We start from the raw sequence: 17,292 nt of genomic DNA, 5'->3' as shown, positions 1-17,292 counted from the left end.
TACAACTGCTGCTTATTATTTCTCATTATCCTTTTTCAGTAAAGACAGTGCTCTAGCTGATTACTTAGCATTAATTTATATTTCCCAGTAATATTGTAATTTTGCTTTGTTTGTTTTCATTCCTGAGCAAAAATTCGATTGATTGGTCCACAATTTCATCCAGAGTCCTTTCTATCTCTCCAGAGATTACAGTTCATTAAAAACTCTGTTGTTTGTATATGTAATTGGAAAGAATGTGTACTTGGCTACTAGCTAAAGGCAACAGTACATAAATTAAACGTTAGTTAAAATTGTTTGTTTGTATTTTTGGAATCCCAGTTGAAATACTGACAAAATACTTGCGAAAACATCTATGAAACACAGCGCTACCTAGAGCAGCTGAGGTTTTGCAAACAGTTTGGAATGTGCTGATTTACATATAGAATTGGTTATCTATGGATACAACAAAATTGTCTCCATCTGATCCTTTTCTGTCTTTCCAGAAACTAGTAAAGAGTCTTCAGTACTAAAACAGCCATTCCTTATTAAGGCAAGCATTTTTTTTTCCAGACTTTTTTTCTTTATTTGCTGCTGAGATGACTACATGCACTTACCTTCTGTCCATATCCAGATACATTCTCTCAGCTTCTTCAAATCTGCTAAAATAGGCTGCCACTTCTGCTTGCTTCATTGACTCGCTCTGCAGGTTGCCTAGACGCTTCACAAATTTAATACCTTGATAATCTTTGCAACGTACAAAAGCTTGTTCAGCAGTCTGCAGATCCAGCTTCTGAAGAGCAGCTTCAGCCAGGAGACGCCTGTGTAAAAAACAAACACGATAGATGGAAAAGCAGCTATAAAGTAAATTAAATGAGGATCCATTTAACTAGTCATTATTGAAAGAAGACATTCAAGTTATTGCAATTGTATTGTTTACTAACTAATCTTAATTCAGTTGTGTGTTTGTCCCCAGTACGTTCTGTGATATATCCAGCACCTGCTCAGGCAAAGATGTTCAAATAATTGCTAATATTCTTTTGTTCAGCTGTTTAAATGGACACTGGCTTGGGAGGAATGGGCAAGTTTGAGTATTACAGTTGTCCTATGTGAAATGTGTTGCTGGTCTCAATGCAGTTCCATTTAGATGTTTCTACCTATGCATATATCATAACTTTAAGCCTTGATGGCAGCCTCAGTCTGAAGGTGTCCAACTAAATTGGCCATAAAAAATAAGTTATCCTTCTAATCCATCTGGATGGTCCTTGTCCAGTTAGGACAGCAGTCTGGGAGAGCAGGGCAGTTTGGGAAACCTTGTACTGGTACTGTCCCATTGGCTAGTTCTGCAAATAGAGAATTTCTACCTTCAGGCCAACCTACATCCATCAGGTGCTTGAATGAGCTCTAGAATTTTCTGCAAAAATAAGGCTAGGTAAGTTTAGACTGGCCGATTGACATTGTGAAACAAAGTGCAGTAGGACACTGACAAAACCAATAATATTATTGCTGTATTCAGTAACCTAAGCCATGCTTAGGCAGTATCAACTCAGTATTTTTGAATCAATTTGAGAAGGTTAGTATCAATTCAACTCAAGTGCTCATCACTGACATCAGTGAAACCAAGAGAAAAACAGAATGGCAAACATAATCAATCTGCAACACACATAATTCTGTTTGTTGAGTTCTAGCAGTAAGGGCGCTGCCCTGTTCTGATCTAGAATATATTTGCTTTATATCCAGCACTTCTAATCCATCTCTTCTGCATAAATATGTGACATATCGTAGTTTTCATTATGCAAGGAAACGTAAGTTCATGGCAATTTTGGAGCAAGGTGAACAGCATTTGATATATATTTTGTGATTTTACAAAATCACAGACACAGACTTTCAAAACTAATAGTCATTTTATATTAAATAAATAGATAGTATTAGCAAAAAGCATGAATGACTTCGCAACTCCAAAAATCTTCAGCTAGTTCAAGACACCAGTAAAAATGACGACTCGCAAAACTAACTTTTACCCTACATACTCAAACTAATAGAATTACAGTACTATTACAGAAACTTTCAACATGTAGCTATCAAATCCTGTTTTTCAGAATGTACATTCTGGAGACAAAAGCACAACTGGATAGAAAAGAATGCTTTTTGGGACAAACTTTTAAAGCAAGTTGTCTTGGCCAGTCTTTCAGCAATTCTAAATTCTCCTCTGAACTGTCAGAATTAAGAGAGAACTTTCAACCGTCCTTGATGCAAGCCGAACATCCAATACTGCAAGAAATCAGTTAGCTTCAAAACAGAACCAAAATTACTAAAGAAACTAGTAACTACTAAAGTTACTACTACTACTTAGTAACTACGAAAGAAACAAAATTACTAAAAAAAACTAATAGGGAAATAATCTCCAGAGAGTTAAAGAGAATTGGCATCATTCAACCAGTAACTTGTCAATGAAGTTTTAGTTTCTGCTACTGACTTTTCATTAAATTATCTACTGAGGCATTTACTCTTCTAGTCCTTACAACACAGGATATTAAACAGATTTCTAGAACTCCTGTTTTCACGAGTTTACTCTTACATGTTTGCGGTGCAGGCTTTTCAAGACTAGTTTAATAGCCGAGTCCATGTTTAGTTTAAACAAGCCAACATCTTCTTTTCTCAGATTACTTCTCAGAGGCTGCATCATAACATGATTAACTTACCCAGCCCTTCTCATTTGTGTCCTTTATAGCCTGTCCAAAATACTATAAGGTTAGTCAACTGCTCTTATCTTGTCATCATTCTAATGTGTTCCCTTTACTGGATTTTAAGCTCTTTGTCATCAAGGTTCAATATAAAATATATAAATCAATAAATATACTCTCAACTTGTGACCAATTTGAATTTTAGTTTAACCAACTTAAAGTTACCTTTCTGCCAGCTTTTTCATTTCCTTTAGATTTGCCCCTAAAAGCAGAGAGCACTGTGTTTTCGGGCTCATACAGCATAGAGCAAAAAGGTGTCCTGAGCCTGTACCCTATACCCACTATGGTGACACACACAGCGTGCCTTCCATTCTAGGTACTACAACATTCATAAAATCATAGAGTTCCAATTTAACAACAGCGCACTTTTTGGGGTTCAAGAAATAGGAGCCTGGGGAAGCACTTGCCCCAAGTTCTTTTTTAAGATGGCTGCTGAGGAGTCTTGAACACTTGCTCAGCATCTCCTGAAACATGAATTCTCAAATGCTCAGAAACAAAAACATCACTTTCTTGCATTCTGGGAAATCATAATGCCACACAGCTTGAAACTGCCCAAACACGCCATCTGCAAAAGAGGTGGGGAGCCAGGCTAGCAGGGGACTGCAAGGCTCTCTTTGGGCCTTCCCTTAACACTGTATTACTCCTTGGGAGCTGATTCAGCCCAATGAAGAGACATCCTCAGTTAGAATAGCAGCCCTTCAGATTGCAGCTGAGCACTCTTACTTTTTTTTTTTCCCCCTCCTTCTTCTGAAATGATACCGTTTAAAATGTATACTGTTTTGGCTGGTTTTGATTTGAGGTTTTGTACTTGAATACTAAATCTGTCTCAACAGGAAAAGAATACGAAAGAACACAAATTTAAACAAAGTTGGCTTATAAAGAGATTTTACCAAAGTCTGGGATGTGGATTGTCTTCTATGAATTGGGAAGATTCCTCAATGCCAACTTTTTCAATCAATGCTCGACTGTCTCGTAATGACCGAATCTCGAAATTGATGATGTAATCTTTGTTAGGATGTTCAGGATTCTAACATAATGGATAAAGAAACATAATTTTATTCCATGTCACCTTTATTTTCAAACATAGATATCTACTGTACAAATCATTAAGACAGACACCAACTTTTTCTATTAAATAAAATTAATTATACTTACCTTTAATATTTCATCCAGAAGAACAGATTTGATTTCTAAATCTTCAAAGTTGCAAATATATCCAGAAGTTTGTATAGGTTCCTTAAAGTTAAATAAGTTACAAAGGAATGAACTTGTATTCTGTCTCATTAAATCCTAACCAAATCTGTTAGGTATACATAAAGAGACTTTCTTCTTCTCCAAACTAGGATTTAATTGCATTTCCAACAGGAAACAAATACTAAAATCATTAACATTATTGACAATTCCATATACACAGACATAATTAAAAATCCTCATGTTTTCTATAACTAAATTATGAGAAAGAGATAAAGGAACACCTGCCAATATTTAGATTCAACTGAACTGTGTTTTACAAGTATCTTTACTAAAATTGTGTTTATATTTTCCAAAGCATACAAAAAATATGCTCCTGAAAATATCTCATAATATAACAGCATTTTTATCTTTCCAGGACTGACAGTTCATTTTACTTATTTGTTCCTAAACAACACTCCCACATTAGAGCTGACAAGATTTTGAGATTTCCAGAAGCAAGTTTATTTATATAAACACTTGCCTAATTGAATGGTAAGCACAAGAATAATACTATTCAACATTGAGTCATTAACTTACAAGTGAATTTGTAAAATGAGTAGTTTCCTTATGTTAATATTTACCTCCGGATCCAAGTTTCTGAAAACATACATTCTTGTTTTCTCCATCATTGCAAACAAATCTGGGTTATCTTTGGCCCATTTCATATCCCAGACATCTTTGCGTTCCAGTTTCAGCTGCTCGCCTATCACTTGCTGTCCTGTACTGTCCACTACCCGTGTATCCAAGTCAAAGAAAGTCAAAACACCTGAAAGGTCTATGATAGCAACACGACTACAGAAAAACAAAGGAAGAAAAAGTAAGACAGCTAGATAATGCTATTCAAGGTTGTAAATCTGAAATAGTTCCCTAAACTGGCCCACTCAGGCCAAATTTCCCTTCTAATCTAATACCAGTATAATTCCATAGATTCAGTGAGATGCATGTGATTTTCACTGATCTGCACAGCAGAGAGAGACCAGAGACATGGAAAGAAGTTTTTCATCTGCTCATACAGGACCTGGCCCTGCAAAGGTTCTGAAATATTCCCATTTTTCATCCAGCATTTTGAAGATCCTTAGTACTTCAGATACCAAGTTGAGTAAATTGCAGGTTCTGCCCCTCACCAAACTTTTCTTGACAGTGCCTAAATTTAACAGCTGAACAGGATTGGTTTTCATTATTTACTAGGAGGCAATGAAGCAGATTCTTAAACTAAAAAGACGGTGCGGTGATGCAGACTGTTAATCTCTAAAACAGGATTTCTTATATTTCTACAAAGGGTATTCTTTAGTTTTTTTCCAGACAATATGAAGTATAATCCAATTAATCTTTGAAGTCATTTAAAATACTGGATAAATACAATTTCTAAAGGGTTATATTTGAAAATTTCCAGTTACATAGGTCTTCACTGAATCATAGTAGCCTGTATTTACTACAATGCCATTTTAAAAGCATTTCTAAATATTGAAAGGTATTGAGACACCCTTAATCTCTATTAAAATTTCAAAAGCAATTTAGAAAATTAACTTCAAAATGCTTATGGATCTGAGCCTTTTTCACTAGCACAAAGTCATTTAGGAAGGGAACAGCTTGGGTTCAAAACAAAACTAATGCGCCTCTGACTAGATCACATTGCCTTTTAAGTGAAGCAATCTATTTTTGGTCTATACCCAAAAAGGTGAGCGATCTACACACACATTATGAATTTTGTTTGAAATTATAAAGTTGTTTTGACGTGATTAAAATTGTCTTACAAGTCCTCTTTAGTCAGTATATTTTTGCCTTTTCTGCCAAGACTCTCACGCTCTCTCTTGCAAAAAAATAGCTGTTAAGTAGAAAGCAACTTCAGTATTGGCACAGCTGAAGCTTAGGAAAATCAGTCTTGCTAGAAGCATTGCCACCAGCTACAGCTTGTAACAATGGAAGATTAACATGGGATGAACAAAGTTTCCAGGCATTAGAAGGACACAGAAATAGAAAGAAGCCTTAGAGATATAAAATTTCAGGTTATGACATAATTTCATCAATTCATGTCATGATCACAGGAAGCTTATGTTTGGTTCATCTAATAAAACAAAGATATTTTCACAGATGTGTTTCCTTAAACTTCCCACACACCCCCTAAAGAGTTTAAAACATAAGAGAACTTTACTAACACAGTCTCTCAGTAATCTGATGACTGGCCAGATGTAATTAATTAGTATTTTTTTCAACCATTAATAACAACTAAAATTAATAAATAGTTTACATTAAAGTAAAATTAGTACATAATTATTATAGAATCACAGAATTCATAGAATTAGTATTTTCACAAACTGTAGTGGTTTATTTTAAAATTGGATACCTGCATTAGAAGCAGATCTGTAACTCACCTGGAGCTGCAATTCAAAGACAGCTGATACGCACGACAGTTCAAGGTATACTTCTGTACTATACCAACACTAGGAAGACTGTATTTCTGAATAGTGCCAGATTCTCTTCCCTAGAGAAAAGCAATGCTTGCTTATTGAGAGAATATTTGCATCAATAAACTCTTTTAAAAGGTTTTATTTATATGCTGTCCTAGACAAAAGAGTTTTTGGGTAAGTGACAGAGCAGAAGTGGAGAGAGGGAATGTCATAATCCTAAAAGTTCCGAATTCTGCTATTTAAACAAGATACTTTCTTAAGATGCTACAATTTACAGATCTGCTTAAATCAGGGATGTCAAAATGAAAAGCCATAGTCCACGTACAGCCCACAGAACAGTTTCAGGAGCCCAACAATTCCCCATGAACCTTCAGACATGGTCTACATAACAAAAAAGGAGAACAGTGAAAAAAATCCCTGTCCCACGCTGGTAAATCCACTCAAACAGTGCCATACAACAGTACCAGCTCGGGTCTGAAAGCAGTACTGCTGTGTTCATGTAGTGCTGTCTGCATGCTAACAAGTCTCACCACTTACTTCAAGATCTGAGCTAGCTTTAAAAGTAAGTGCTGTAAAATATACTGGTTATTCAAAGGCTTGAGTAACAGTAAACAAATCTAAGTACCAATGTGGTTTATCTTTATTTTGCCAAATGACACACCTGTGCCCTGCATCAAGACACTGGCCAGCAGTCTAAAATGAGTTTGACATCCCTGGACTGAAATGATCACTGCCACTATTTTCTCATGGTGTTTCTGTAGACTGAACAACATATCCGTCTTATTTTACCTACTTCAACCCTTATGCTGGAAATGAGTCGATATCAAACTTTAAGGTAGTCCAAACTTTATTCTTCGCCCCCCCTGCCCCAAGCCACCCCTAAGATCCTCAGCATAAATCACCCTTCATCTTTGACTTTTTCACATCTGTATACCCTATAAACTGAAAAGCAGATTTGGTCAGAAGTGTTAGAAAATCTAACCACTGTAATATGCATTCAGCTACAGCACGTTTATCCAGATCCAGTCTCAAAGGCATTTCCTCTCATTCCCTTCCTTTTAACCAAAGTAATTGATTAATTATCCTCTTAATTTCATTTTCTCACTCTTATTCTTCAAGTACAGACAGAATCCCATAGCCACCTACTAACCGTCACACTTTTTTTGTTCATGTTTTTTCCTGTGACTCACTGATTTTGTCAAATCTAGTCAAAGGCTATAACAAAAAAAAAAAAAGTCATCACTGGAGTAGGAACATGGGAAAACATCAAGATCTTTCTTGGGAAGGTGGATAAAGTGAAGAAACAGTGTTCTTTTCTTATCTTTGTTCTGCTCAGTTAGTTTGTTTTAAAGCCCACCCATATGTCTGTTCATCTAATGAGATCACTCTTTTCAGATTGGAAAAAAAAATGCACCAGCTGTTTGGCATGATACAATACCTCATACATAATACATATGTATAATCCATAAATGTATTAATATGTATATAGTATACTATGTACATGTGATATTATCTATCATCATACATTATACCATTAATATGTAAATAGACAATTTTTTTAAATCTTTCTGCATTTACATGCAGCCTAGAAGAGACTTCCCAGAACTCAGATTACAGAGTTAAGTCCTGACCTGGACGTTATCAAACCCTATGTATAAGTACTAACTCAGGCAACTAGTCTGTACTTAAATTGTAAGCACTTAGTAATTAGCCCTCCTAAAGAAAGAGTCCAGGTTAACAGAAGAACCTGTTAAAGTTATCTTTGAGGACATCTAGAAAGAGATTTCATCTGTATAACTTCTAAATTCAGAAATGCTTTGAAATTATGACTGCTTATGAACATGTTGCAGAAGAATCTCCTGCCTACTAGCACAAGAGGCAATTAGGAGTTATTTTAATCACGTAACTTACCACAAGTAGTATCTTATCAGATGCTGTTATTGCACAAATTGGATCTCTTGTTCCCTGAAAGTATACAGCCAGTATCAATAGCAGTTTTAATGCAACAGTAAGAATGCACTGCTAAAGAAAGAAGTTTTATTTAAATATACAAGAATGTTGCTATCCACATGAAAAGGGGCTATCAAGCTTTGTCAGTATACAGTAAATGGATGGTTTATGATATTAGTAGCCTTTGTTATGGGAATCATTACAATAATAATATTAACACCTTCCTTTCTTCTCCTGCCCCTCCTCCAGAAAAATAAGAAACCTAGAATGTAACAAGTGTTTAACAGAAAACACAAGAAGGCAACTATCCCTGACTTGTGAGGCCTGTAATTAATTTCAGGTATGTCGGTAAGTACAAAAGCGAGCACGCGCACACACACACAGAGAAAGTGAAAAAGGCCGAAAATACTAGAAGAGATTACAAGGGCTATTGAGTTTCAACAAGCTCATACTTTGTTGAAGTAAGGGGAGCTGTGTCTCACCAAGAAGACAGCAGGTGTCTACATACTGGACCCCAGAATACACTTTTCCCTTTGTTCCCTACAGTTTGGTGTATATTTCCAGTAATACATAAAGACACAGTAACGACACATTAACCAGAGGGAAGAAAAATAACACTTATGTACAAAAGGTAGAAGTAAAAGAAAGTTTAAGTATGACCACTTCTACTAATGAAAATCTATGAAAATAAAGCAATGCTAACTAATTCTCTTTCAAGCTACCAGTGACACCACAATAAACTAGTTAAAAACATCACTCACTTCAATAGCTCTGCTGTAATCAAGGTGTCCATCTGCAGATCCTGAAGGGGTGTCATCAATATGATAAATCCTGTAGAAAAGGAAAGTTAAGAAAAAGTGAGCCCAAAGAAATGATCATACTTGATAGCATATAGGTATCTTCAATCCTTGGATTAGAAACCATTGCAATTGGGAAAGAGAATAAAAGCTATGCCTGTTCTTAATGTTCCAGTAGTATCCCCCTTGATATTATCAAAGATAGTATCAAAGTATCAAATATTATCCAGTAGTATCCCCTTTATATCAATACAAAGCAGGGGATACAATCCCCTGCTTTGTATTGATATAAAGATATGGTACTTGCTTTCACTTTCACAGCCCCTGATGGTCTATTCCCATATGATCTATAGACTTTCATTCTGCAGCAAGAAGTTCCTGCAAACCATCAACCACCCCAATTGTCTCTTTTCAGATGTGCACTTCCATATTTCCTCAGGCTCTTCTCCATACTTATGAAGAACCTCACCTTCATATCCACAAAACTGTATTCAATACTTCATCATAACTTCTCTTGTGCCTTAAAAAGTAGCATTACAAAAGATTTTAAAATGCTAAAATCATAGCTTGTGCTGAATTACAACTATCTACTTTTTCAGTATTTCTATCAAATTTACAGTCTTGTCCAAGGCTAGGACATTCAGGTTCTAGAACAATGTAACTTATTATACCATGTACAGATAATTACTCATTATTATGGATATATGGTGACAGAAGATGGTAGATTTATAGAAATGTGCTATAGCATCTCTATGGAAGAAAACATAAAATAACACAAAAAAGAAAATCATAACAAAGTTGCAAGTTTGTGGAGGTGACAGAAAAGTTAGTGCCACTAATGAGCACCTGGGAAAGAAATATTTTGGAGGCACGATGATGTAGACTTTGGCTTGTTTAGTTTGAGAGGATAAAAGTCCATACAGGGTTAGACGTCAAAGATACAAGCAGACACAAGTGTATTTAGAGAAGAACTAGCTGGATAGACTATGTCCTTACAGCCGTTGACACACAAGAAGCAGTTAAAGTTATCAGAAGGAATACAGCTGCCTAGAAACTAAGAGTATGGAGGAGAAAAAGGGGAGTGGGGAAAAAAGCATCAAGACACAGAGCTCTGTAAGGTAAGCACACAGCGAGCAAATGGAGACACTGAACAGGAACTAATCCAAAAAAGTCTAAGAGATTTGGATAACAAACACACATTTGTTATGAAAAACTATTCTTTAGTATTTAATCTTACAGGCCTGCAAGTCAACAAATCTGAGTAGAAAAATGAGAAGACAGGAGTTCATATTTTAGGCATGGGAGAATCCACCTTTATCAAAGATACCAATGCAAAGGAAGAAAAATGACAAAGCCTGAAGACAAACCTTTCCCTGCCTTCTTTTCTGGTCCGTGCTACCTGATTAATTTCCATTGCTGTGAGCTTCTTGGCCACACGATACTGCCAGATGTAAAATGCTTCTTTTGAAGCTGCTATCACATGCGTTTTGGTCATTGTGACAAACAACGGCCCTGTTACGAAACCCAAATGGTTGTAAAATTAGAGTGGCAAGTATTGAACTAGATGCTAATTTGTAAACTTTTTCCCAGATGGATGAAACCATATCTCCATAGGTTAAAAGCAAAAAAACCAAACCAACCAAACAAAAAAAACCAAAACAAAAACCACACCATACACAACCTAGCAGCAGTTTTCATTAATTGCTAAGAAATTTCACTGGGGCCTTGTGGCCTTGTTCAGAAGAACAAAGAAATTCTTCACAAGTTCTGATTTTAAAATTAACACTTTTCTCCCTATTATTTCAGCAAATTTCCTTGTGCAAATGCAGAAGACATCAAATACCTATAGACAAATTTTCAGGTTAATGACCAGTTCAGGAATATCTCAAATCTCTAACAAGATCTATAAAATACCTCCATATCTGACATATTTGTAATTATTCAAATATAAATAAAAGGAAGACTACTCAAAAGTTGACAATCTAGAAGAGATTATTTGATTAGCACCACTTAACAGTTAACAAATTTTGAGTTAGACAAGACCTAGAAATGCTGTTTGTATCTTAGTTAATAGCCAGGCCAAATAACAATTCTTTATCTGCATGGCAGCAAATTAAATATTTAGCACAGTGTGCGCTTAGTCTTAGTTTATTGCATCCAAAGATCACAGTGTAGGGCATTTTCTTTACTTTAGCCCTAAACCCATTTAGAATATGTGGATAAATTGAGTATCTCTTTCCTGCTATCGATGTTCGGTGAACAAAGAAAAAAAATATATATATATATGCACTCAAACCATTACATTATTCTTTATAATACACTGTCTTGACTGTATTGTGGCTCTTGTTTTTTCCTTTTACAATCCTTTGTTTCATCCTTCTGTAAAGCAGTGAATGCACATAAAAAGGCATAGAAAAATGTAGAAACCTATTAAGTAAATCCCCCAATGTCTTCAAATTCTGCAAGTAAATCAGTATGCTACCAGACAAAACAGGCAGATTCAAAAGAATTGTGTAGCCTAGCCTGTTAGTAAAACACTGAGTCATACAGATAACATGCTGTGACCACAAAATCTGATTCTTTCACAGTGAATCTCAATTTTTTTCTGTATTTTAGCACAGAACAGAACTCTGGAGGGAGCTATAAGCCTGCCATAAAGAAGAGCAGTGCTATGAGAGACAGATGGGGGAAGACTGGTTGAACAGATTTTATTTCTTTGAAATCAAGAGGATTATATAAGCTACCTGATGGCTGTAGAACACTTTTTAGTATAAATGTATAAATACCGGATAAGAAGGCTTACTGATGATGCTTAACATGTGAGCAGTACAGTTGTTTACATTATATGCAACTCAGTGTATTTCATATACTTACTACATATTCATTTCAATAATTACTCACATACAACTGAAGGTTACAGTCTCCTCTGTTTCATTAACAGCATTAATAAATTCTATGTATTTGCTCTGTTCTTTTATTACCTTGCAGCTGTACATGCCATAACAATCAATGCTTTTATTTGTTAAAAATGAAACCTGAGAATCTCCTGACTTATGAGGGAATAAACCTGAGAATCACCTGACTTGTGACCTTTCCTCTTGCTCAAATCACAAAATTTTAGTACTAAGCCTCATATTTGGACTCAGCTTAGTCAACATTTAAACACTTTACTCCAAGACAATGCTAAACCAATCCCACATCTGAAAGCCATGGGCATTCCTCAGACTCACCAGGTGACTCCCCATTTCACCCACAGCTTCCATGGAGCCTAAACTTACTCATTTGTGCACACCTTGAAGTACCCCAATCTGGGAAAAAAGACATAAGCTCTGTTGTGATCCAGAAAAAAGATGGCAACACATCTATGCTTTATCCAGAGGAATACAATCAATTAGGCATTTATAAACATGCCGAAGACTTAAACTGATTGTTGCTGTCAAAAAAACCCCACACACCAACCCGACACATTTCCCTGCCACTTCTTTTATATCAGCTCTAGCAGTAGCTTGACCACAGAGTAAGTTGGATCAGTTCGTTCATCTAACTGAGCTCAAAATTAAATAAATAAAAGATTAGTTTAAGTTGGATTAAAGAGAAAATCACAAATGTTGGAGAGGGCAGGAATGAGCAGCCAGCACGGAGGGCAGGGCCTTCCCTTCTTTGCAACAGCAGGCTAAATGATGATTGGATTTAAGCCAAATGTGAAATTGCAGGGAGAGGGATACACAGCACACAGACAGAATCATCAGAATCACAGAATCATAGAATCAGTAAGGTTGGAAAAGACCTTTAAGATCATCAAGTCCAACCATTAACCTAGCACTGCCAAGTCTACCACTAAACCATGTCCCTAAGCACCACATCCAAACGTCTTTTAAATATCTCCAGGGATGGCGACTCAACCACTTCCCTGGGCAGCCTGTTCCAATGCTTGAGAACCCTTTAGGTGAAGAAGTTTTTCCTCATATCCAATCTAAACCTCCCCTAGCGCAACTTGAGGCCATTTCCTCTTGTCCTATCACTTGTTACCTGGGAGAAGAGACCGACCCCCACCTCTCTACAACCTCCTGTCAGGTAGTTGTAGAGAGCAATAAGGTCTCCCCTCAGCCTCATTTTCTCCAGGCCAAACAACCCCAGTTCCCTCAGCCGCTCCTCATCAGACTTGTGCTCCAGACCCTTCACCAGCTTCGTTGCCCTTCTCTGGACACGCTCCAGCACCTCAATGTCTCTCTTGTAGTGGGGGGCCCAAAACTGAACACAGTATTTGAGGTGCAGCCTCATCACTGCCGAGTACAGTGGCACGATCACTTCCCTAGTCCTGCTGGCCACACTATTCGTGATACAAGCCAGGATGCCATTAGCCTTCTTGGCCACCTGGGCACACTGCTGGCTCATAGTCAGCTGGCTGTCAACCAACACCCCCAGGTCCTTTTTTGCAGGTCAGCTTTCCAGCCACTCTTCCCCAAGCCTGTAGACTTGCAAGGGGTTGTTGCGACCCAAGTGCAGGACCCTGCACTTAGCCTTGTTGAATCTCATACAGTTGGCCTTGGCCCATTGACCCAGCCTGTCCAGGTCCCTCTGCAGAGCCTTCCTCCCCTCCAGCAGATCAACACTCCCACCCAACTTGGTGTCATCTGCAAACTTACTGAGGGTGCATTCGATCCCCTTGTCCAGATCATTGATAAAGATATTAAACAGAACTGGCCCCAACACAGAGCCCTGGGGAACACCGCTTGTGACCGGCCGCCAACTGGAGTAAACTCCATTCACCACCACTCTTTGGGCCCAGCCATTCAGCCAGTTTTTTACCCAGCGAAACATATGCCCATCCAAGCCATGAGCAGCTGGTTTCTCCAGGAGAATGCTGTGGGAAAGGGTGTCAAAGGGTTTACTAAAGTCTAGGTAGACAACATCCACAGCCTTTCCCTCATCCATTAGGTGGGTCACCTTGTCATAGAAGGAGATCAGGTTAGCCAAACAGGGCTTGCCTTTCATAAAACCATGCTGGCTGGGCCTGACCACCTGGTTGTCCTGTACGTGCTGCCTGATGGTATTCAAGATGATCTACTCCATAACCTTCCCCGGCATCGAGGTCACACTGACAGGTCTGTAGTTCCCCAGATCCTCCTTCCGGCCCTTCTTGTAGGTTGGCATCACACTTGCTAACCTCCAGTCAACTGGGACCTCCCTGGTTAGCCAGGACTGCTGATAAAGGATTGAAAGTGGCTTGGTGAGCACTTCTGCCAGCTCCCTCAGTACCCTTGGGTGGATCCTGTCCAGTCCCATAGACTTGTGTGTGTAAGTGGTGTAGCAGGTCACTAACCATTTCCCCTGGGATTACGGGGGCTTCATTCTGCTCCCCATCCCTATCTTCCAGCTCAGGCGACTGTGTACCTGGATAACAACTGGTCTTACTATTAAAGACTGAGGCAAAGAAGGCATTAAGTACCTCAGCCTTCTCCTCATCCTTTGTCACTATGTTTTCCCCCACATCCAGTAAAGGATGGAGATTCTCCTTAGTCCTCCTTTTGTTGCCAATGTATTTATAGATACATTTTTATTGTCTTTTACAGCAGCAGCCAGATTAAGCTCTAGTTGAGCTTTGGCCCTTCTAATTTTCTCCCTGCATAACCTCACAACATCCTTGTAGTCCTCCTGAGTTGCCTGCCCCTTCTTCCAAAGGTCATAAACTCTCCTTTTTTTCCTGAGTTCCAGCCAAAGCTCTCTGTTCAGCCAGGCCGGTCTTCTTCCCCTCCGGCTCCTCTTTCAGGATGGCCTGCTCCTGCGCCTTTAAGATTTCCTTCTTGAAGAATGTCCAGCCTTGCTGGACTCCTCTGCCCTTCTGGACTGCTTCCCAAAGGACTCTGTCATCCAGTCTCCTAAACAGGCCAAAGTCTGCCCTCTGGAAGTCCAAGGTCGCAGTTCTCCTGAACCTCCTCCTTACTTCTCCAAGAATCAAAAACTCTGGATTTTTGAATGGATCAGATCCATTCAAAAATGTATCTGGAAGAGCAGTATCTGTATGTGGGAACTGATGCTTTTAATTGCCTTTATAGCTTAAACAATTGCATAAGAGTAGGACATATGGGATTTTTTTTCCTAGAAGTGCTGTAGCATTTTATACTAGACAGTCATTAAACCAGCAAACACAAAAAAAAAACCCAAAAAACCACAACAGAAAAATCTGTAGAAAATAAGCAAAAATCCAAGTCTAGACTGGACATTAGGAAACATTTCTTTACTGAGAGGCTGCTCAAACACTGGAACAGGCCTCCTAGAGAGGTGGTCGATGCCCCAAGCCTGTGAGTGTTTAAGAGGCGTTTGGACAATGCCCTTAATAACATGCTTTAACTTTTGGTCAGCCCTGAAGTGGCCAGGCAGTTGGCCTAGATATCGTTGTAGGTCCTTCCAACTGAAAGCATTCTATTCTGTTCTATTCTCCCCCCCTCAGAGCCTTAATCACTGGGCTACACTCTGCTTCTAAAATGCTTTCCTTCTCGGCTGCGTAACAGCATAGATTCAGCATGAGGAAAGGACTCCTCAGCCACTCCAACTTTGGGCTGTTGCTGGGACAGAGAAGGAAGGAATGAGATTTGTCATGTCCTGGGAAAGGAAAGATGCTCATTTCAATCCCTTCAGGCTGAGGAAGATATAGAATCCCTTTCCAGAAAGGTCATTTAACTACTTAGTTTCCTTTAGTGTAGGGAAGTATTATCATCTTATATAGCGGCCTTGATTTTAGCAGCAAGTGCTGCTCACTTGGGCATCAGTGCCCTTCAAAGAATTCGTGCTCTAACTATTAAGCAGACAGAAAAGCAAGCACCTTAAGTCAGAAGGAGGCAAGAGATTCGGACACTCCTCTGCTCAGCATTTCCACTACATAGCAGCTTTCCATGCTAAGCGTGGACTTCTTAGATTGTGTAGCTCTTCTCACTGATTTTGCAGATAGCTGACTTCAGTATTAATGTCTTAATAGTTAATTTTCAGACCTTGAAAATATGTATGGAAAACATTTAAACAGGTGCCTTATTTTTCAGTGATCAAATACTGAAAAGGATTAAACACACCATCCCATCAGAACGCCAACACCTGAAACAACTGCCCTTTAAGTTTTTTCTGGCCCTTCTTTCTCTTCTCACCTCATTTCTCTTCACTGTTCCTTCATAAAACCTCCTTCCTGAAGGAGAGAAACTTTATTTCTTAGATATCCAGGAATCTCAAACAACCTTCTGCGATGTCTGTATTTCACCCACACTCACTCCATCTCACTTCAAAACAATTAGGAAACACTTGCTTTCATGTCTAATCTTCCTTAAAAAATAGTAGATGGAAACCAAACTTAATCCATGACTATATTATTTCACTGCACGAAAAAGCTGAGACACTTTCTAGTATATGAAATAGGATATACAAACACAAGAGAGACAAGTAATCCCACCTAAATCTGATGGAAAGGAAGCAATCTGACAGACAGACACAAGACTAAACTGTTCTTTTCATACCAGCCTGTTACAGGCTGTTCCTGAGAAACTGGGACAAATTTAGTCTGATCAATAACATCTACCTAATTTTAGAGCTTGATTCAAATGTCTCTAGAAGTGTTAGCTCATAAATAGGAGAAAATGTCAGACAGCAGCAGGGACAACTGAACTGCACATGGGACAACGCATGAATGACCAGTTTACAGAATACGAATACTAAAAATCAGTTATAGTTTACTTTAAAATGATCAGCTGTAAGTAACAGCAATTCAAGTGCTGTTTCACATACAGTTCAGTCATCCTTGTTAAGGCGTCCAGGAGGGAGGTGAGAGAGCTAGGCATGACTCCAGCACTCTGCCTTTAATCCACCTGTATGCTGATCAGGCTGTTGTATTCATTTCACTGGGCGCTAACACACACGTGAAAGATAACTCAACATTTCACTATGTCCATGCTCCTAAGCACATGTAAGAAGATGATATAATCCAGCCTGAGTGACATTTTCTTAGCAGATACCATCTGTTGTGTTTCCATTAAAAATATATTATATAACAAGATATTTAACGTTCTGCAGTTTATATTTAGTTATTCATGAAAGGACTTTGACAGAAAGCCTGTGAGCCTGTGAAACAACCACAGAAGAAACTGTGTTGGTTAATATTTGTATCTTAGGAGGATGGAATATAATAATGCTACACAATGG

General features: G+C 38.2%; 1 protein-coding gene across 1 annotated transcript in view; it reads right to left on the bottom strand.

Moving 5' to 3' along the window:
* The window catches only part of WDR35 (WD repeat domain 35), a 48,577-nt gene that overhangs the window by 10,709 nt on the left and 20,576 nt on the right, over positions 1–17,292 (bottom strand). The window contains exons 12-19 of the mRNA XM_075497870.1: positions 10,476–10,620; positions 9,073–9,142; positions 8,273–8,326; positions 6,326–6,435; positions 4,535–4,745; positions 3,876–3,956; positions 3,611–3,747; positions 594–797 (exon numbers count right to left, since the gene is read on the bottom strand). Coding sequence (XP_075353985.1) covers positions 594–797; positions 3,611–3,747; positions 3,876–3,956; positions 4,535–4,745; positions 6,326–6,435; positions 8,273–8,326; positions 9,073–9,142; positions 10,476–10,620 — 1,012 coding nt within the window. The remainder of the gene's footprint in view (positions 1–593; positions 798–3,610; positions 3,748–3,875; positions 3,957–4,534; positions 4,746–6,325; positions 6,436–8,272; positions 8,327–9,072; positions 9,143–10,475; positions 10,621–17,292) is intronic.

The sequence above is a fragment of the Mycteria americana genome, chromosome 3 (genome assembly GCF_035582795.1).
Source record: "Mycteria americana isolate JAX WOST 10 ecotype Jacksonville Zoo and Gardens chromosome 3, USCA_MyAme_1.0, whole genome shotgun sequence".
NCBI classification, from domain to species: domain Eukaryota; kingdom Metazoa; phylum Chordata; class Aves; order Ciconiiformes; family Ciconiidae; genus Mycteria; species Mycteria americana.
This window is presented reverse-complemented; position numbering and strand designations above follow the sequence as displayed.